General features: G+C 36.7%; 1 protein-coding gene across 2 annotated transcripts in view; it reads left to right on the top strand.

The window, feature by feature from the left end:
* Positions 1–16,911, top strand: part of MRTFA (myocardin related transcription factor A) — a 142,315-nt gene that overhangs the window by 76,459 nt on the left and 48,945 nt on the right. Inside the window, exon 1 of one of the 2 annotated variants that reach the window (XM_054582421.1) lies at positions 8,895–9,452. The exons of the other annotated variant lie outside the window; for it this stretch is intronic. Within the exon in view, the coding sequence (XP_054438396.1) occupies positions 9,245–9,452 (208 nt within the window). The 5' untranslated portion in view covers positions 8,895–9,244. Of the gene's footprint in view, positions 1–8,894; positions 9,453–16,911 lie in introns of those variants that run through there. 2 annotated transcript variants of the gene reach the window in all.

Below are 16,911 nucleotides of genomic sequence, written 5' to 3'. Positions count from 1 at the left end.
GGGTCTTTCCTTCAGTCTTACCCTCTCAGTGGGGCCTCTCCTGGCACCCCATTTAAAATTGCAGTTGTCTTCCTGTCCCATTTATCTGCTTTATCTTTCTCCTTCACACTGGTGACCTCCTACCATACTTCTCCATATTCTGCTCGTTTTCAAATCACGCCACTAAAAGGGGGAAGGTAGTATGAAAGAGGGAATCCAGTGAAGCTGAGGATGGCTCTAGCCTGCCTAGGATGCCTCTTAAGGGGTGAGGTACCCTGAAAATTTCCCCCCACCAGAGTCCAAACCCACTCTAGATGGTGTTTTTCACAGAACTAGAACAAATAATTCAAAAATTTATGTGGAACCACAGAAGATCCCCAATAGCCACAGCAATCTTGAGAAAGAACAAAGTTGGAGGTGTCACACTACCATATATCAAACTATACTACAATACTATGGTAATAAAAAACAGCATGGTACTGGCATAAAAACAGACATATAGATCAATGGAACATAATAGAGAGCCCAGAAATAAACCCATACCTATATGGTCAATTAATATATAAAAAAGGAGGCAAGAACATACAATGGGGTAAAGGCAGTCTATTCTATAAATGGTGTTGGGAAAGTTGTACAGAGATAAAAAAATGAAACTAGACCATATTCTTATACCATACACAAGAATAAACTCAAAGTGAATTAAAGACTTAAATGTAAGGATCAAAACCATAAAACTACTAGAAGAAAACATAGACAGTAAAGTCTGATATCTCTGTTAACAATATTTTTTTTTCCTGATACATCTCCTCAGGAAAGGGAAACAAAAGAAAAAATAACAAATGGGACTACAGTAATCTAAAATTTTTTTTCACAACCAAGGAAACCATCAACAAAACTAAAAGACAGCCTACTGAATGGGGGTAAATATTTACCAGTGACACATCTCATGGGTTAATATCCAAAATTTATAAAGAATTCATACAACTTAACATGAGAAAACCAAACAAGCCCATTAAAAAGTGCAGAAAGCATCTGAACAGACATTTCTCCGAAGAGGACATAAAGGTGACTGCTAGACATGTGAAAAGATGCTTGACATCACTAATCATTAGAAAAATACAAATTAAAGCTACATTGAGATATCACATCTATCAGAAGGGCAGTTATAAATAAACAAACTACAAGTGTTGGTGAGAATGTGGAGAAAAGAGGAACCCTCATACACTGTTCGTACGAATGCAGATTGTTACAGCCACTGTGGAAAACAGTATGGAGATTCCTAAAAAAATTAAAAATGGAATTGCCTTATGACCCAGCAATTCCACTTCTGGGTATATACTCAAAAGAAACTCAAAACCCTAATTCAAAAAGATATATGCACTGTTATGTTCATTGCAGCATTATTTACAATAGCCAAGACATAGAGGTAACCCAAGCACCCATCAATAGATGAGCGTATAAAAAATGTTGTGGTTCATATATACAATGGAATATTACTTGGCCATGAAAAAAATTAAATTTTATCATTTGTGAGAGCATAGGTGTACCTAGATGTTGTTATGCTAAGCGAAATAAGTTAGAGAAAGACAAATACCATATAATTTCACTTATATGCAGCATCAGAAGAAAAAATAAAACAGGAACAGACTCATAGTACAGAAAATATATTGGGTGTCAAAAAAGAAGAGATAGCATTCAGTTGGAGATAGAAGTAATCATTTGCTAAAAAATAAGAGGAAAATTTATGCTGAAGGTACAGTGGGTAGAGCAAACCAGAGGTTTTTGAGATTAATTAGGAAAGGTTTCTTGGAATAAGTAAATTTTGAGCCAGGGTGTTAAGATGATAGATGTGAACAGGTGGCAGATTTGAATTTCCTAACAGCATACTCAGAGTGTCAACTTCAACTTGGAATGTTTCATTATTTTAAAGAGTGGCATGGCCCTTATAACACATCTTAATTTGAAATTATAAATTGAGGATTTTTTTTTATCACACTCTTATCTAGCCTCTTATTGAAGTGACTGCTTTGCTATGCTTCCCCTTATCATTTTGGTTGTTGGAATTTGTGGGGATGTTTAAATATAAAATCTGGATTCAGAATAAGATTTTGGTTCTGTGTGGCTTTTCATAAAGATATAAGAGTTAAAGGTCATTTTAATTGTTCCTCACCATTCACCTAGTTTTCTTAAAATAACAAGCTTTTACAGAGAAGGCTCATTACCCCCCCAGGGAAGAGAGGGCCAAATCTTATAGATCTATTTTTTAAAAAAAGCCAGAAATCCAGATTTTAAACATGACACTAATCAAATGAAAAAATAGAAACAATCCTACTGCCTTCATCTGGCCCAAGCACTTTTGCTTACAACTACAATATACATGATTTTTTATAAAATTATTGACTACTTTGCATAAATTGTTGTAAAATCTATGGTTGACTTATTAGGTAATTTTCTTTTACTCCTAACCCAACGACATGATTTTAGAGAGAGGATGTAAGAGGAAAACATTGATTGGTTGCCTTTTGTATGCACCCCAACTGGGGATGGAACCCCAACCTAGGCATGTGCTCTGACCAGGAATCAAACTCATGACCTTTCAGTTTATCGGACGATGCTGCAGCCAACTGAGCCACACCAGCCAGGGCTTATTAGGTAATTCTTAATTTTTCATTTATCATAAGAAACATCTGATGACTATTTGAAGGAATATTTTGATTATAGTTTTTAAGGTATTTAGAGATAAAAAAAATGTATGTATACATACAAAACCATTAATTAAAATGCCCACCATTCACATTTAAATACTCTCTTAATGCAAAATACACAAATAGATCAGACAATCAAAAACCTTATAAGACACAACACTAAGTTACACAGGAATCCTACCACTCCCACAAGAAATGAATCAAATGAAAAAGCAAGGAGTGATTAATTTTGAATTTTTAAAATTAATTTGCAATTATAAAACAATATGTTGGTTTCCTTAAACTAACAAACTTTTACAGAGAAAGCTCATTACCCTCAATCCAGTTTTGAACTTTATTAACTTTACCATTTAGATTTAAAGCTATGAAATTAGTTATTTTCATGTAAATTTAACTGAATCTTTTCAGCGGACCTATGCAGCCTTCGATAGTTTATTTTTATAAAGTATCCTGGGAAATGTTAATACCATCTTTGCAGTACAGTCTTGATAAAATTTTTTATTGTAGAACAGTGTCAGAGCCTTAAGGTAAGGTGTGTGATGAAGGGCACTACTCTTCTTAAACTTACAAAGCATTCCAAATTGGAATTGACTCGAGTGAATGCCATTTAGGGAACTCAATAAATGGGTTATATTTCAGATCTTCAAATTGCAGACACCGTGTAGTTAAATGGGGCTCCTGTTTTACTGTCCTCAGATTGAAGCTTGTGTGTGTATCTGTAAACTAGAAGATTGGTGTCCCTGAAGCAAAACATGTAATCCCAGTGAGTGAGTGAGTGGCTGCTGGGCATTCTGATTTCTAGTAAAATGCCTGGATTCGCAGAAGAATTAACATGCTGTACTCTTGCCTTACAAGAGAAAAGTGAAGGGAGTTATTATCCTTGTGCTGGAGTAATTCTAGCAGCTTTCAACCCTTGAAATATGATAATAATCAAAAACAATGAAGTAATGTGAAAGAGCCAGCAGAACTGTAGTTTAATATCATCTAGTAGTTATTTCCTTCAAACTGTGTACTTCTAATTTTGTTGCCAGTTCTTAATGTGCAGAGTTTGTTTGACTGGTGACAGCTGGACCACTGAAAAAGAGCAAATGGTCATATGTTAAGGGACTTATCATCATGAGCAGTTAGCAGGGAAGCACATGTGAACAGATCTAGCCTCATTAGCTCAGCTTTCTTGGACCTAAAGGGAAGAACCTGTCTTTGTGGTTTCTTTAGGCTCTTCTTGCCTGAAGTACAATAGAGTTGGAGACCTTTAAGAGAATGGAGCAGAGCAGGGATGCTCAGGTTGTTCAGAAGGCTTACAAGCTGCAGGCTTCCCTGTGCATTCATGACAAAGAGAAAGTAAAGGAACATAGGCAAAAAGGTCCTGGGGTTACCTGGAAACATGATACAGAGGACTGCCTTTATAAAGGAGGTTATAAACCACTAATCAGAGGAAGAGATGTAAAAGTATGGTATTCTTTTTGTTTATAGATGCAGATTTTTATTTTAGTATCAAGAAATGGTAGACTACTTGAAAATCCTGTGCAGGTTCTCCTCTGCTTCTTAAATTCTGTTTGAACTGGAGTGTCACTGCTTGCTTTCATTGAAAAGGGAACTTCATTGGGGAGAGTTTAAATAAAATTATTTTAACTCTTAAGGTCTCTCACAGAGAAGACATTTTCTTTTTGTGGTGTTATGTGAGTTCTGCCTTCAAAATTTTTAAATGACTGCTATTGTTTTCAGAGTCATTTGCGAGAAATAAACATAATAAAAGATGGTTAAGACATTTTGAGTATGTGATTATAAGGAGGCAGCCGGTTTTTATTTTTGTTTGTTTGCTTACTTGAGAAACATTAATTGCTGTGCCTCTTTTCTTTTGGATGTTGTGATTACTCAAAGGCAATTAGTTGGAAAACCCTCCTTCCATCTTGGCGTTTCTGTTTCTGTTTGCCCTGAACGGTCAGCCTGCGGTGTGCTCTGGCAGCTGTGCTTCATGTTTGTGTTCAGACTACTTATCAGTGCTCTGTGTTGCCTCTGCTCTTTAAATGACTCAGTGTTAAGAGTCAGAACGATGAATCCCAGGAGAGACTGTGACGGGCTCCCTATTTTGGGTGATGGTTTTTATTTAATTTACAAGGTTCTATTTTGTAGGCAGATATTAACAGCTTGAGAAATGCTAAAGGAATGTTATCCAAGCATGACATCTTTACAAGAAAATAGTTATGAACTCCCTTAAAATGTTAATTTAGTAATGTTAAACAGATTTTTTAATACCTCACTCCCCTGATTTTCTACCCTGTATTTTTGCCTTTGTAAGTGGGAGATTATGAGCTGTCCTAAAAGGTGAAAAATTAAAATTAAACAATAATAAAATAAAAGGAGCCATTTATGGAACATTTTCTGTGTTCCTGACATGCTAAGGATTGATTGTCTCATTAAATTCACCCTAAAACCATATGAATTTGTTCATGTTATCCCCATTTTCAGGTGAGATGAAAGCTCAGGATGTTAAGGAATTTATGCAAAGCCAGGCTGGTGGTTTAGATGGTAAGAGCAAGAATTTGAACAGAGATCTCTGTAGTTCCAGGTACAAAGTTCTCAATCACTACGTCGCATTGCCTCTATCCTGCTTCTGAGGGGTAGACATCTCAATAGTTCTTGGGCAGAAGAAAAAGTGAGCTGATTCTCTCGTTTGCTTTGGTTGCTCATTTGTTTTCTGTCTATGTCTCTCTTGTCCCCCGTGTACAACATACACTCAATAAATATTTATTGAATGAACAAGTGTATACAAGTAACCATGGAAAATGGAAGTGAACTGACATTTATGTTTATAAAGTTTTTGTAAGTTTATGCTATATTTGTAAATATAGTAAAGTATATCTTAGACTATTTATCAGAGTTATTTGTGGCATAGAGAGATACTTGAATAAGAATAAAACAGTTACAGTCCCATATAATTTCTGGAGATTATCAATGCTCTGAATGCTCATCTCTTTTCTTCCTAACCTCCTGGTCTTGGCCCTCCTTATTTCCACACTGCTGTGAAATACTCTTTCTCTTTCTCTCTATCCTCCATTCCCCAAGAAATTTATATTTTTACACCTTTTGCTTTTGTATATTCTTCTTCCTTTGGTTGGAATTTCCTTTCTCATCTCTTTGGTTGACTTTGTTTTCTTGACCATTCAGTTCTTGGTTCAGGTGTCTTTTCTGACTCCTCCAAACCCAGCTAGGCCACCTCTGTGTTCCCTTCAGAGCACTTATCTTGCTGGTGAATTGGATAATTGGGTATAAGTCTGTCTGTGTTTCTTTGAACACCTTGTATAATAAGCTTTGTGAGGAGAGGGACTTGGGTGTTTTATCTGTCTGTGTCATAGTACCTTGTACCTGGTACACACACAGTTAAGTATGGGAAGAGAAATGAAACAAAACAAAGGGTATAGCTTGCCTAGTCCCACCATAAATTCTAGAAAACCATTCTTTCTTAAGGATGGAGGACACCCTATCTGCTTCAGCCCCTCCCTTTTTAGAAATGAAGGTGACACCCTTAGGTCATACAAGTAATAATTAGCTGAAAAACAGGACTCCTAAATCCCTGCCCAGTATTCTTTCATTGTTTTTTGAGGAAAAAAAAATTTTTTTATTATAAAGGCAAGAATTGTTTAATGGAGAAAATGTAGAAGATACAGGTAAACAGCAGGCAGAGAGAAAATGAAATCATCCTATTCCCACCACTCAGATAGTGGCCATTCTCCCACTCTTCTGTGCACGAAGACATATTTATGTATGTGTTACATAATTGTGTGATGACAACAGCTGGCATGTACTGAATGCTTATAGACTAGGCACTGTTTTAAGTGTATTAACTCATTTATTACAGCAAATCTTTGAGGTGAATACTATTATCCCCACTAAATGGAGGCAAAGAGATGTTAAAAGATCTCAGGGTCACACAGCTAGTAATTTGCAGAGACAAGATTTAAACCCGGGCAATCTAGCTCTAGAACCTATATTCTTAACTACTATTCCATTCTGCCGCGATGCATAGTATTTCATAATCTGCTTTCTAAAAAATTGAGATCAATTTATATTTAACAGTAGTCACCCCTTTTAGGGGTATTGTTTAGTGAATTTTCTTTTTTTAAATCCTAACTCAAGGATATGTTTGTTGATTTTAGAGAGAGAGAAAGAGAGAGAGAGGGAGAGAGAGAGAGAAACATTGATGTAAGAGAAACATCAATTGGTTGCCTCAAATATGTGCCCTGGTTGGGGATCAAACCTACAACCTTTTGGTGTAGGAGACAACGCTCCCACCAACTGGACCACCTAGTCAGGACCAGTGAGTTTTGATAAAAGCTAAACCACCATCCCAAACAAGATATACAGTATGTTTCCATCAAAAAAGTCCTATCATGCCTGTTTGTAGATAGTCTCCTTCCCCATTCCCAATTCCTGGCAACTTCTGATCTTATTTCAGCCCTTATAGCTTTACCTTTTCCTTAATTTCATGTAAATACAACTATTCAGTATGTAGCCTTTTGTGTTTGTCTTCTTTCACTAGCATAATGCTTTGAGGGTTTGTATATGTTGTCTGTAGCAGTAATTGGGTTTTTTTAGTCACTAAGTAGTATTTCATTGTACGGATATACCACAATTTTTAGTTCTGTTCACAAGTTGAAGGACATTTGGGTTGTTTTTGGTTTTTAGCAATTAAAGTAAAGCTGCTATGAATATTCATGTACAACTCCTTATGTAGATGTGTGTTCTAATTTCCTTTTGTTTAAATATCTAGGAATGTGCATGTTCCTGGATAAGTAAGTAAGTGTAAGTTTCACTTTATAAGAAACTTCCAAACTGTTTTCCAAAGTAGCATTATTATTTTGTGTTGTCCCCAGTAATGTCTGAAAGTTCCACATGCTCTCACAGATAATTATTTATTGACAGTGTAATATTTGTATTCTAACACTAGCCAAATATAGTAAGCCTTCATGTAATGTCGCCAGATAGGTTCTGCAGCTTTATGCTAAATGACATATAATAAATCCAATCTTACATAGACTAACTGATAGAAACACGAGTTAAGTTCCTATGGCATCTCATCAATGTTGCAATGAAAGGATGTTATTTTGAGGACCTCCTTTAATAATTTCTTAGCATGGTCATGTTGGGGAAAGTTGTTGGTTAAATTAATGCTTTCTGATATATATATTTCTTTTTCATTTTCCTTTTTCTTTTCCATATTATAAATATTTATTGAGCATCTTACAATGTGGGGGTGAGGAGGATGAGGAAAAGCAACTCTATTCTCAGAGCCCCCTGATTGGCCCTGTGTGTAGGGGCCTTGGTAGATGTTGGTAACAAAATTGATTTTTATACTTTACCTATTTTTCAACTGTAATGCATTGCCTGGTGTGGAGATTTTTGTTTCCATGCCTCTACACTTTATATCTTGCTCAGTGTTCAAGTGCTTGAAGAACCTTGCAGGAAGAATCTGGTGGCACATCTGGCTCCAGCTGTGCTACCAGCCTTATTATCCACTACCCCCCCCCCCATAGGTGAAAGTTAGTGAATGTCGTGGTGGCAGCTGTTTCCTTAATTAGCTGGATAGGTTTTTCAATTCATTCTGTTGGTTTAGCTGCCCTGATTGCCTACCTAGTGATTTGAACGATTGGACTGGTATTGAAGGAGTAAAATCAAGAGGTGAGGTAAGTTGAGGTAGACAAGATAAAAGTATAAATCTCAGATTTTTGGTGGGCTGACACTGTTATCACAATCCATGGTCTCTGACGCTAACCAGCATCTTTAAGAGCCTTTCTTTTCTTTCTAAATGAACAAGTCAAATATGTACTGATCTATGTCTTCTTTTAGAGATTTTTGTCAACAGAATATTTGCAAATTGCTAAGAGGTGTCTGTTTATTCATTTGTTCATTTATTGAGCACCATTGCCAATTAACCATTGCGTTTAATGGTACTCTTCTCACTGCTGTGGTATGGCTTATTTTAAAGTAAAATATTTCTTAGTTTTTCTGTGTACCTCCTCCTCTTCCCAATTTGGTATCTTTCACTTATAAACATTTTAAAAACAAATGCCAGGTGAAATAAAATAGTGCAGTGTTTTAACTGTTTGTTCCTCTTTGGTGTAGACTTTGCACAAGAAGGGAGTGAGAGGAAAGGGAGAAGAGGGAACCTGGTCATGTGATACGGCTTGTCTGGCGAAGCCTTTTAGTTCTGAGCAGAGAAACCAACTGTTTACTATTTTGGGTGAATGAGGTTGGTTGGTGGCTGCAAGCATTTTCTCTAAGGGAACCCTCTTCTCTTCCAGGTCTACACATTGAAATCAGTCCTGCTTTTTGGCATTTGGGTAGAGGAGGGAGGTGTCTGTGTCGAGGCCCAGTGCTGACAAGGAAGAAATGTTTTCCAGGAGACTTACTGATTCTGACCTTCTGCTGTCACTGCTTTTAATGCCCACTCCCTAAGGAAACTTGGGATTTAGCTGTACTTGCAACCCTGGGTGCAGCAGAAATGAAGTACCCACTTTAACCTAAAGAGCAATGCTAATCAGATCTTCAGCAAATAATAAATGGCCTCTTTAAGAAGTGAGGGAAGGAAGACGGGTTTATTGCAACACTGGCCTTTGGAGCCTCACATCTCCCCCAGTATACTGGAGGAGAAGACCAAGAATCATCAACACATGGGCAGGATTCTGCCACTCTCATGGATTGTCCTGAAGCCGGGAAAGGACAGCTACTCGACAGTGTGCCTGGCCTGTTATCATGGTTTGCGGGAAGGTTGGCATATTTATCCCTGTGGGATTTGCATGCTTTTTTTTTTCTCTCCTCAACTTACTGCTGGTTTTGTGTGTGTGTGTGTGTGTGTGTGTGTGTGTGTGTGTGTGTTTATCCCCTCCCCGTTTCTCTGTAGCCATCCAAGCTTTGACTTTTGGTGGTGTATTGTCCCAGAGTTTTTATCGAAGCTCTTTGAGCACTGATAGACAGCACTTTGGACATATTTCATGACCTGATTGTATAGTATTCAGGATATTTTATTTTCTTACTCTTCTCCTTCCACCCTTGCAGAGCTCATATACCAAACTGAGATTATGGAAGAGTAATGAAAAACTCTCCTTTAGTAAGGTGGGATTCTTCCCCTTTATATGGGTCTAATACAGTGTTTTTATCAATAAAACACTTTGGCCAAAGGTACAGTACTATACAAATAAACAGGGAGCTCTTGATGATTATGACTTCAGTTTCTTCTATGGTAATACTGAATGTGGATAGATAACCTCTAAGATCTTGTAAGAGTAAGATAATTTTTAAAAAATTTTTACCAATTTTTTTAAAAGATTTTATTTATTTATTTTTTAGAGAGAAGGGACAGAGGGGGGAGAGGGAGAGAAACTGATGTAAGAGAGAAACATCAACTAGTTGCCTCTCTCTTGCTCCCAACTAGGGATCTGGCCCGCAACCCAGGTGTGTTCCCTGACCAGGAATTGAACCTGCGACCTTTTGGTTTGCAGGCTGACACTCAATCCACTGAGCCACACCATCCAGGGCGTTAACATAATTTAAAATAAAATAACACTTGGAATCCTTATTATTTATAATTCATGTTAGTTTTGGTTAGGATGAACAGTTCAGACTGCCCTAACCAATCTTTTTAATAATTGTAGAATTGCATTAGAATTTCATCCAGGTGTATGAAAGATAACAGGAAACTCTTTATTAGGTTTAACACCCATAAAGGAGTTTTCCTTTGTGAACATTCCTCTTTTGTATTTTGAAACTGCTAAAAAAACTTCATGGATACATTTGAGTTATGCAAAAACGTTTAGTTTTAAATTTGAGGAAAATTTTTTCAGAAAAGTTCTGGGTTATGGGGAAAGGGGGGATAGAGACTTTATCCAAATTTTATTGAGTGTAAATGGAAAAGAATTATCAGCATTTTTCCTCTCCTATCTTGGATACCTTCTATTATCCAGTACCAGAATTTTTATATATACTTATTAATATAGATTACATAAAGCCAGTTTTTTAAAAGCTTAGACTATTTTTTTGAATTTTTGAGATCTCTTTGAGACTTTATGAACATTTGATGATGATTTGAGCATGTGGAATTGGCAATGGAAGAATCCACTGAAGAAATGAATGCTTATCAGTGCCCAGTTTACAAAGAGAATAATTTAAAAAACTGGTTAAGAGCAATTGATTTTTCTTTGAATATGTGGATGTGTTCTGCACTAACAGAAACACCACCGCAACATTAGAGGGAAGATTATTTGAGGGCCAGAGAGGTAGTGTGGTTTAGGGCTTGTATCTTTGGGTTGTTTGTTACTGTTGACTTTTTGTAATCCAGAGGAGAGGATTGTAGTATTTCAGAATATCATTCTAAGCATTCTAAGCATTAAGTATATCTTTGTTTTATGTGAAGAAGTGCATAGGAATTAGAAAAGCAGACATGTCATAAGTAGGATCAGAATGGTAATTATAGACAACTATCCTAAACAATTGACTGTGTTTTGCTGGTTTTATACTGTGCTTAGAACCTGCACTTAGAATCTGAATGTCTGCTGGATCTTGAGAAAACTCACATTATATTTTCTAGAAATATAGATACACATTGTTTGTAAACTGCACAAAAGAAGTAATTTGTGCATTAGATAGTGAAAGTATAAAGGATGTCTGATGTTACTCCTTCAGGGCTGAAGCAGGTTTTTGAGGGATAAAGATAAGTTCTTCCTTCAAATATTCAAGGATACCCAGTGAAAATGACTCTTCTTAGTCTTGTGTTTTATTATTATAAATCCCTAATAATCTTATTCTTTTGTAGGTGTCTTAGTTCTGTCTTTTCTTTTTCCTAACAAAAAAGAAAATTATTTTAAAGGCTGGCACACGAAGTAATTGTTTAGGATTATTAGGAGGCCATATGTGATACTTTTCTCATTGTTTTAGTTGAAAGTTGGAAATGTCCAGAAGAATAGGAACCAAACTTTTTAATTTACTTCTTACGACATTAGGACCTATGGTTTTTCTTATTAATAGACTTTGGCACGCATCAGATCTGCATTTTTTAGGAAGAGTGAACCATGAAAGATTGATGTTTTGTGGTTTAATTAAACTTTCTGATACAGCACTGCCCAGTACTATATCTGTACTGCCTAATATGGTTACCACTAGCCACACATGGCTATTGAGACTTGAAACATGACTGGAGTGACTGAGAAACTCATGTTTTAAATTTTAATTAAATAGCATTTGTAGCAAGTGGCTACAATATTGGATAGCACAATTCTAGACCCTTCACAGTCTGACCTTAGTCAGCCTTTCCAGCTACTTTCTACTACCCACTTTGACAAACTTAATGCTGCAGCTCAATTTGGAGTGTATTAGTTATGTTCCTGACCTTATAGTATTTCCTACATCCAGGTCTTGGTTCATGCTTTTCATCTCTGGTTTATGAAGTCCTTCAAAGGTGGCTTATATGCTGCTGCTCCCATGAAGTTTACCTAATCCTTTTTGTACTCTGGTAATTTATTATCTGCAAACTCTTAAAGCACTAATAACACTGTCTTTATTACAGTGATTTGTTTTACATTTATTATACTCCATTATATTTATAAATTCCTTGAGAGACTTACACAGTTTTTATGGTTGTAGGTGTGTGGTAGGCTTAATCTTCTCTTTCCCCCTCCAAAGTGCTTAGCAAAGTATGTTTATGCATAGTGGTTAATATGCATTCTCTGAGTTAGTCTACTGGGATTACTGTGCTTCTGGCACTAGAGGGCAGTATCATGACCATAAGCAAAATGTGTTTATCCCTAAGTGACAGAAATATTGAGCACTCTGTCTTAATTTAGTTTTATTCAGTCTCATAATAATTCTAGCCTTCGTAAAGAACCCACATGTTTTATTTGTCAGTGTTAATAATGAATAACCTTTTCCCATAATTGTTGTAAATTAGATTCAAAATATGATATTGAACCAGGAAGTTGGTGAGATTCTTACTAAGAAAAAACTTGGTAGATCTGAGAAACACCAGCCAAGGCATTAAGTATCAGAGATTAATTCCTTGAGGACAGAAGCCTTTTTCTGATAGGTAGCTAGTATTCCAGCACTGAGCTGATAGTCAAGAACCTGAAGCTCTTGGTTTGATCTTGCCATGGTGACCTTGGCTATGTTGTTTTCAGCATGGCAAACTAGTTTCCTTTGTTATATAGTGGGCTTAATGTCTGCTCTTCTAATTCATAGGGTCAAATAAGAGTACATGTGTGAAAGTAGCTTTGTAAACTATTACTTAAATGTATAAGGTTGTATAGGGTTATTTTCCTTCTCAGCTCCTACCTTGTACCTTGTACCAAGGAATATATATAGTAAGTGATTGAGTATAAATATTTGACTTTTTTTTTTATTATATTTTAGGTAAAGAGTGTACTCTTAAAGGTTGATGAGAGATATATTGACAGAGTTACTCCCACCTAGGCTGCACACACTGAGAAGTGATTATAGTCACAACAGTTTGGTTAACATATATCCTGTCCTTTGATGTTATGCAGCCTTAAAATGAACTGTATGTGACGTGTGTGTGCAAATTATATAGAGTTTAGACTCTTTTTTTGGTCCCCTCTCTAGTGGATTTTTTTTTATACCCTCTACCCTTCTTAATATTAACTTGAAATATTCAGAATGATCTAATTATTGTGAGGTTTTTGAACTCATTGTAGAAAACCAGGTTCAAATACAATTACTTAGCTAAATTAACATAGTTGGAAAATATGCATATTTTTCTGCCAGTTTTGTGGGTAGAAAAGAAGCAAGCCATTCTAAAAGAGGGTAGTATAGTGGTTGCTTTTTGTTGAAAACAACCATCGGCCTGAAGCCTTCTCTTGTAAATCATTAGATGCATCAAATAAAATATTCAGCTGAAGTTCATGCAATCTCACAGTTACCAAACACTCTTGCCAAAGAGAGTTGCAGTCATAGTATCTGCAATCGAATCATTTCCTGTTCAGGCTTGCAGGTGGGGAGCTATATGAAACTGCAGTTCTCTAAGATTAGTTATAAAGAGAATGCCGTGGTGGGAAAGGCCTTGATGATATTAAATGACAACCTAGCAAATGTGAGGATAGAGAGGGTACCCTAGGATTCTGAAGCTAAACAGACTTAAGGAGTAGATCAGGCTATGCAAACCCCACTCTCATGGGGTATCTGATTATCCTCCGGGCACCAGATATGTGCTGATCATACTCAGGCAGTGGGCCAGGCAAATGGCACATTCCTGTGTCAACCTTTGGAGGCTTGCCAGGTTACAAAGCTGGCATTAGAGGCATCGCTGTTCTCTGGCATGAACAACCTGGAGAGCCTGCATTTCATTTAACATTTGGTCCTCTCCAGTTGAGGGGATGCCTTGGGATTGGGTTGGTCTCTGAGGCCACTTAGGGGTTGGCATGTATTCTCATACCTCTTGCGCCTGTCCTATCTTAGAGTTGATTTTTACTGTCAGCATAGCCCCAGAACTCACTCACACCCTCTATGTGATTCCTCCAGACTAGGGATGACCCAGGGTTAACCTTTGAGATGCCACAACTCCTCTCCCTTCCCGCACCAGTTTGTCTTCATTGACCCACATTTTTAGGTTTGATTGAACCTACCATCCAAGAATAGGTGGGGGTTAGGCAAGTTAGGCTTCAGGCACTTGTCCCTTCATTTGCTTCAGTGCATCCCTTTGCAGTGGATAAAGGCAAGCTGGATGCGACCCACTCCTTAGGCTTCACCTTTTCTCTCTGCCCCTTTCCTGTTGCCCTTCTGATTTTTTAAAATCTGACACCGAGCCTCTCCTCCCCCCACTCATACCCGATGGAGTCTCCTATGCTATTTCTGTCGGTTTAATGATCCCCAGCTGTTGCTGTAGTTCTGGCTGTTTTCATGCTGGGAGAGGCAAACGGGCCACAGAAAGAGGGAGGTCTTGCCTTGTGTGTCACAAGGATGTCAGACAAGTCTAATGCATTTTTCTGAAACAACTAGGGTGCGGTTTCTTAGGGAGCAATGTTAATATTGGGATGGTTTGAAAATGCAGGAAGAGGGAAACTACAAGTTAGTATCAGAACATTTTAAAAATAAGCATTCTGCTGATAGATATGGCTCTGTTTCACTCAAAATTATGCTAGAAAAATGTATATGGTAACTGGGTACTAGTTTGATCACTTTACATTCTGCTTTTATTTTAGCTTTGTAGCTGGAATGTCCCCTCCACCTATGGTGTGTGTTGAAGGAGCCAAACATCTAAATAAAAAGCAGCATTCTGTGATAGGAAAATGTATGGAGATCTTTCCTGAAGTGGCCAGAAAAGGCATTGATTTCAGTTCTGCTTTAATTTAATGCAGGTTTTGTAAAATTTTGTGCAAAACCTGCAGTAATGAAATGTTCCACTTGCAAATTCAGCCACACAAACTTCAGGAAATATAAAGTTACAATTCTAACAACATGGGCTCCTTTACAGTTACATATGCATTTATTTTTGAGATATCTTTATTAAACTTGGGGAACGAGGAGTGAGAAAATCCTACAGTTAAATGGGCTATTATATTATAATAGACTCCTTTTCTTTTATGTATTTGATCTCGAGAATTTTAACCCTCCCAGTCATTGAGCTGATAGACTTTTACACTTCATATGCAGCATGAAGTGTAATTTTATGGATTTCATTCTTCTATAAAGAAGATCAACTTTGCTGTAGCCCTTACCAAAATTTTATTTTAAAGTACTTCTTTAATTTTTTGAAATGAATAGATAAAATTTTATATCACCTAGGACTGAAAGGTGAGAAATTACTGTTTTTTTCTTTATATACCCATAGAGCACTTTACACATAAATATTTGAAGAACTTTTAGATGTTTTTTGTGTGTATGTATATTTTTAACCCATTTGGCCAAATTTCTAATTTCTAATCACTTATTTGCTCCCTAATCCTCCCCCTAGGAAAAAAAATTATTTAAAAATTATTTTAATCAAAATTTACATTTTTGTTATTCTCAATGCCAGTTAAATGTCATTAATTACTACAAAGACTCAAAATTAATTTCAAAAATATCAAGAAACTAGGAAAGGTTATTAGGAGAGTTTGAAATAATTTGCTAGGAAAAAAACAACTTTCTAAGTATTTACACAATTAAAATGAGAATATAGGCCTTCTTCATGATTTCAGTCATGATAATTCTACCATGCTATATGCTTTTCAAGTCCATATTATAAAGTTAGAGAAAGAGTAAGTACTCTAATACAGTTTTAAGGGAAAATTTTTGGTCACTTCTGGCTTGCTGTGAAGTAACTCTCTTTTTCCAGGTTTTAAATCAGCTCACTTGTCACCTGCCCTCAACAAAGTTGCATGCAAAATGTCAACACCAGTAATACCAGCAGGGAATAGCAAATGAAATTCAAGGCTGCCCGTATTTTCTCGGCAAATGTTCAGAACTAATGCAGCTGGGAAAATGTTATTCCTGGTGCTTCTGACTTTGGAAGGGATTGTCCGGATGGCTTTGCCAGTCTAAAGGAAGCACAGTCCTGGTTTATCTTCATCCCAGACATCTGGCACAAGTACATGTTACGCTCAGTCTCATGCGATGGAATTGTTTGAGCATTATCTTATAGATCCTCAGAATAGGAACTTTGTGACATTGAAGTAACTGGCAGTTTGAGATGTCTGCTGCAGTTAGAGAAGGAAATGACTTCTTTTCCCGAAGGGGGAGATGAGCAACTACCCGAAATGAAATGGTGAGCCCCAGATTTTTGAGGATGTGGGAAAGAGTTTGATTTATTTACTTATATTTTTATGTATAATTATAAATATTGTTTGCTGTGGCTCTGGCATTAAATGTGATACAGTAGAAAAAGCACGGACTTTGGTGTCAGGCCAATCTGTGTTTGCACTCTGGCTCTGCCTCTTACTAGCTGTGAAAACAGTTACTTAATCTCTTTCAATCTCTGTGTCTTCATCTACAGTTGAGGTAATACATAGTTCAAATAGCCGTTGAGATTAAATGAGTCACTGAAGTAGTACATCCAACCCAGTGAATGCATAATGTAGGAGTTCAACATACTAAATTCTTCATTTATTATCATAGTTCCCTTCTCAAAACAAGCCTTTTCTCACCTTGGTGCCTTTGCATTTGCCATTTCTCCAGATCTTTTCATGGTTTATCATGTCATTTAGGTTTTTGCTTAGGAGTCATCTTTCTCCTCAGAGGGCCTTTC

This window comes from Pteronotus mesoamericanus, unplaced genomic scaffold (assembly GCF_021234165.1).
Source record: "Pteronotus mesoamericanus isolate MK-2021 breed Mesoamerican mustached bat unplaced genomic scaffold, CSHL_Meso_final contig_702, whole genome shotgun sequence".
NCBI lineage: Eukaryota > Metazoa > Chordata > Mammalia > Chiroptera > Mormoopidae > Pteronotus > Pteronotus mesoamericanus.
Note: the sequence above shows the minus strand (reverse complement) of the source record. Positions and strands in the feature narration are given on the sequence as shown.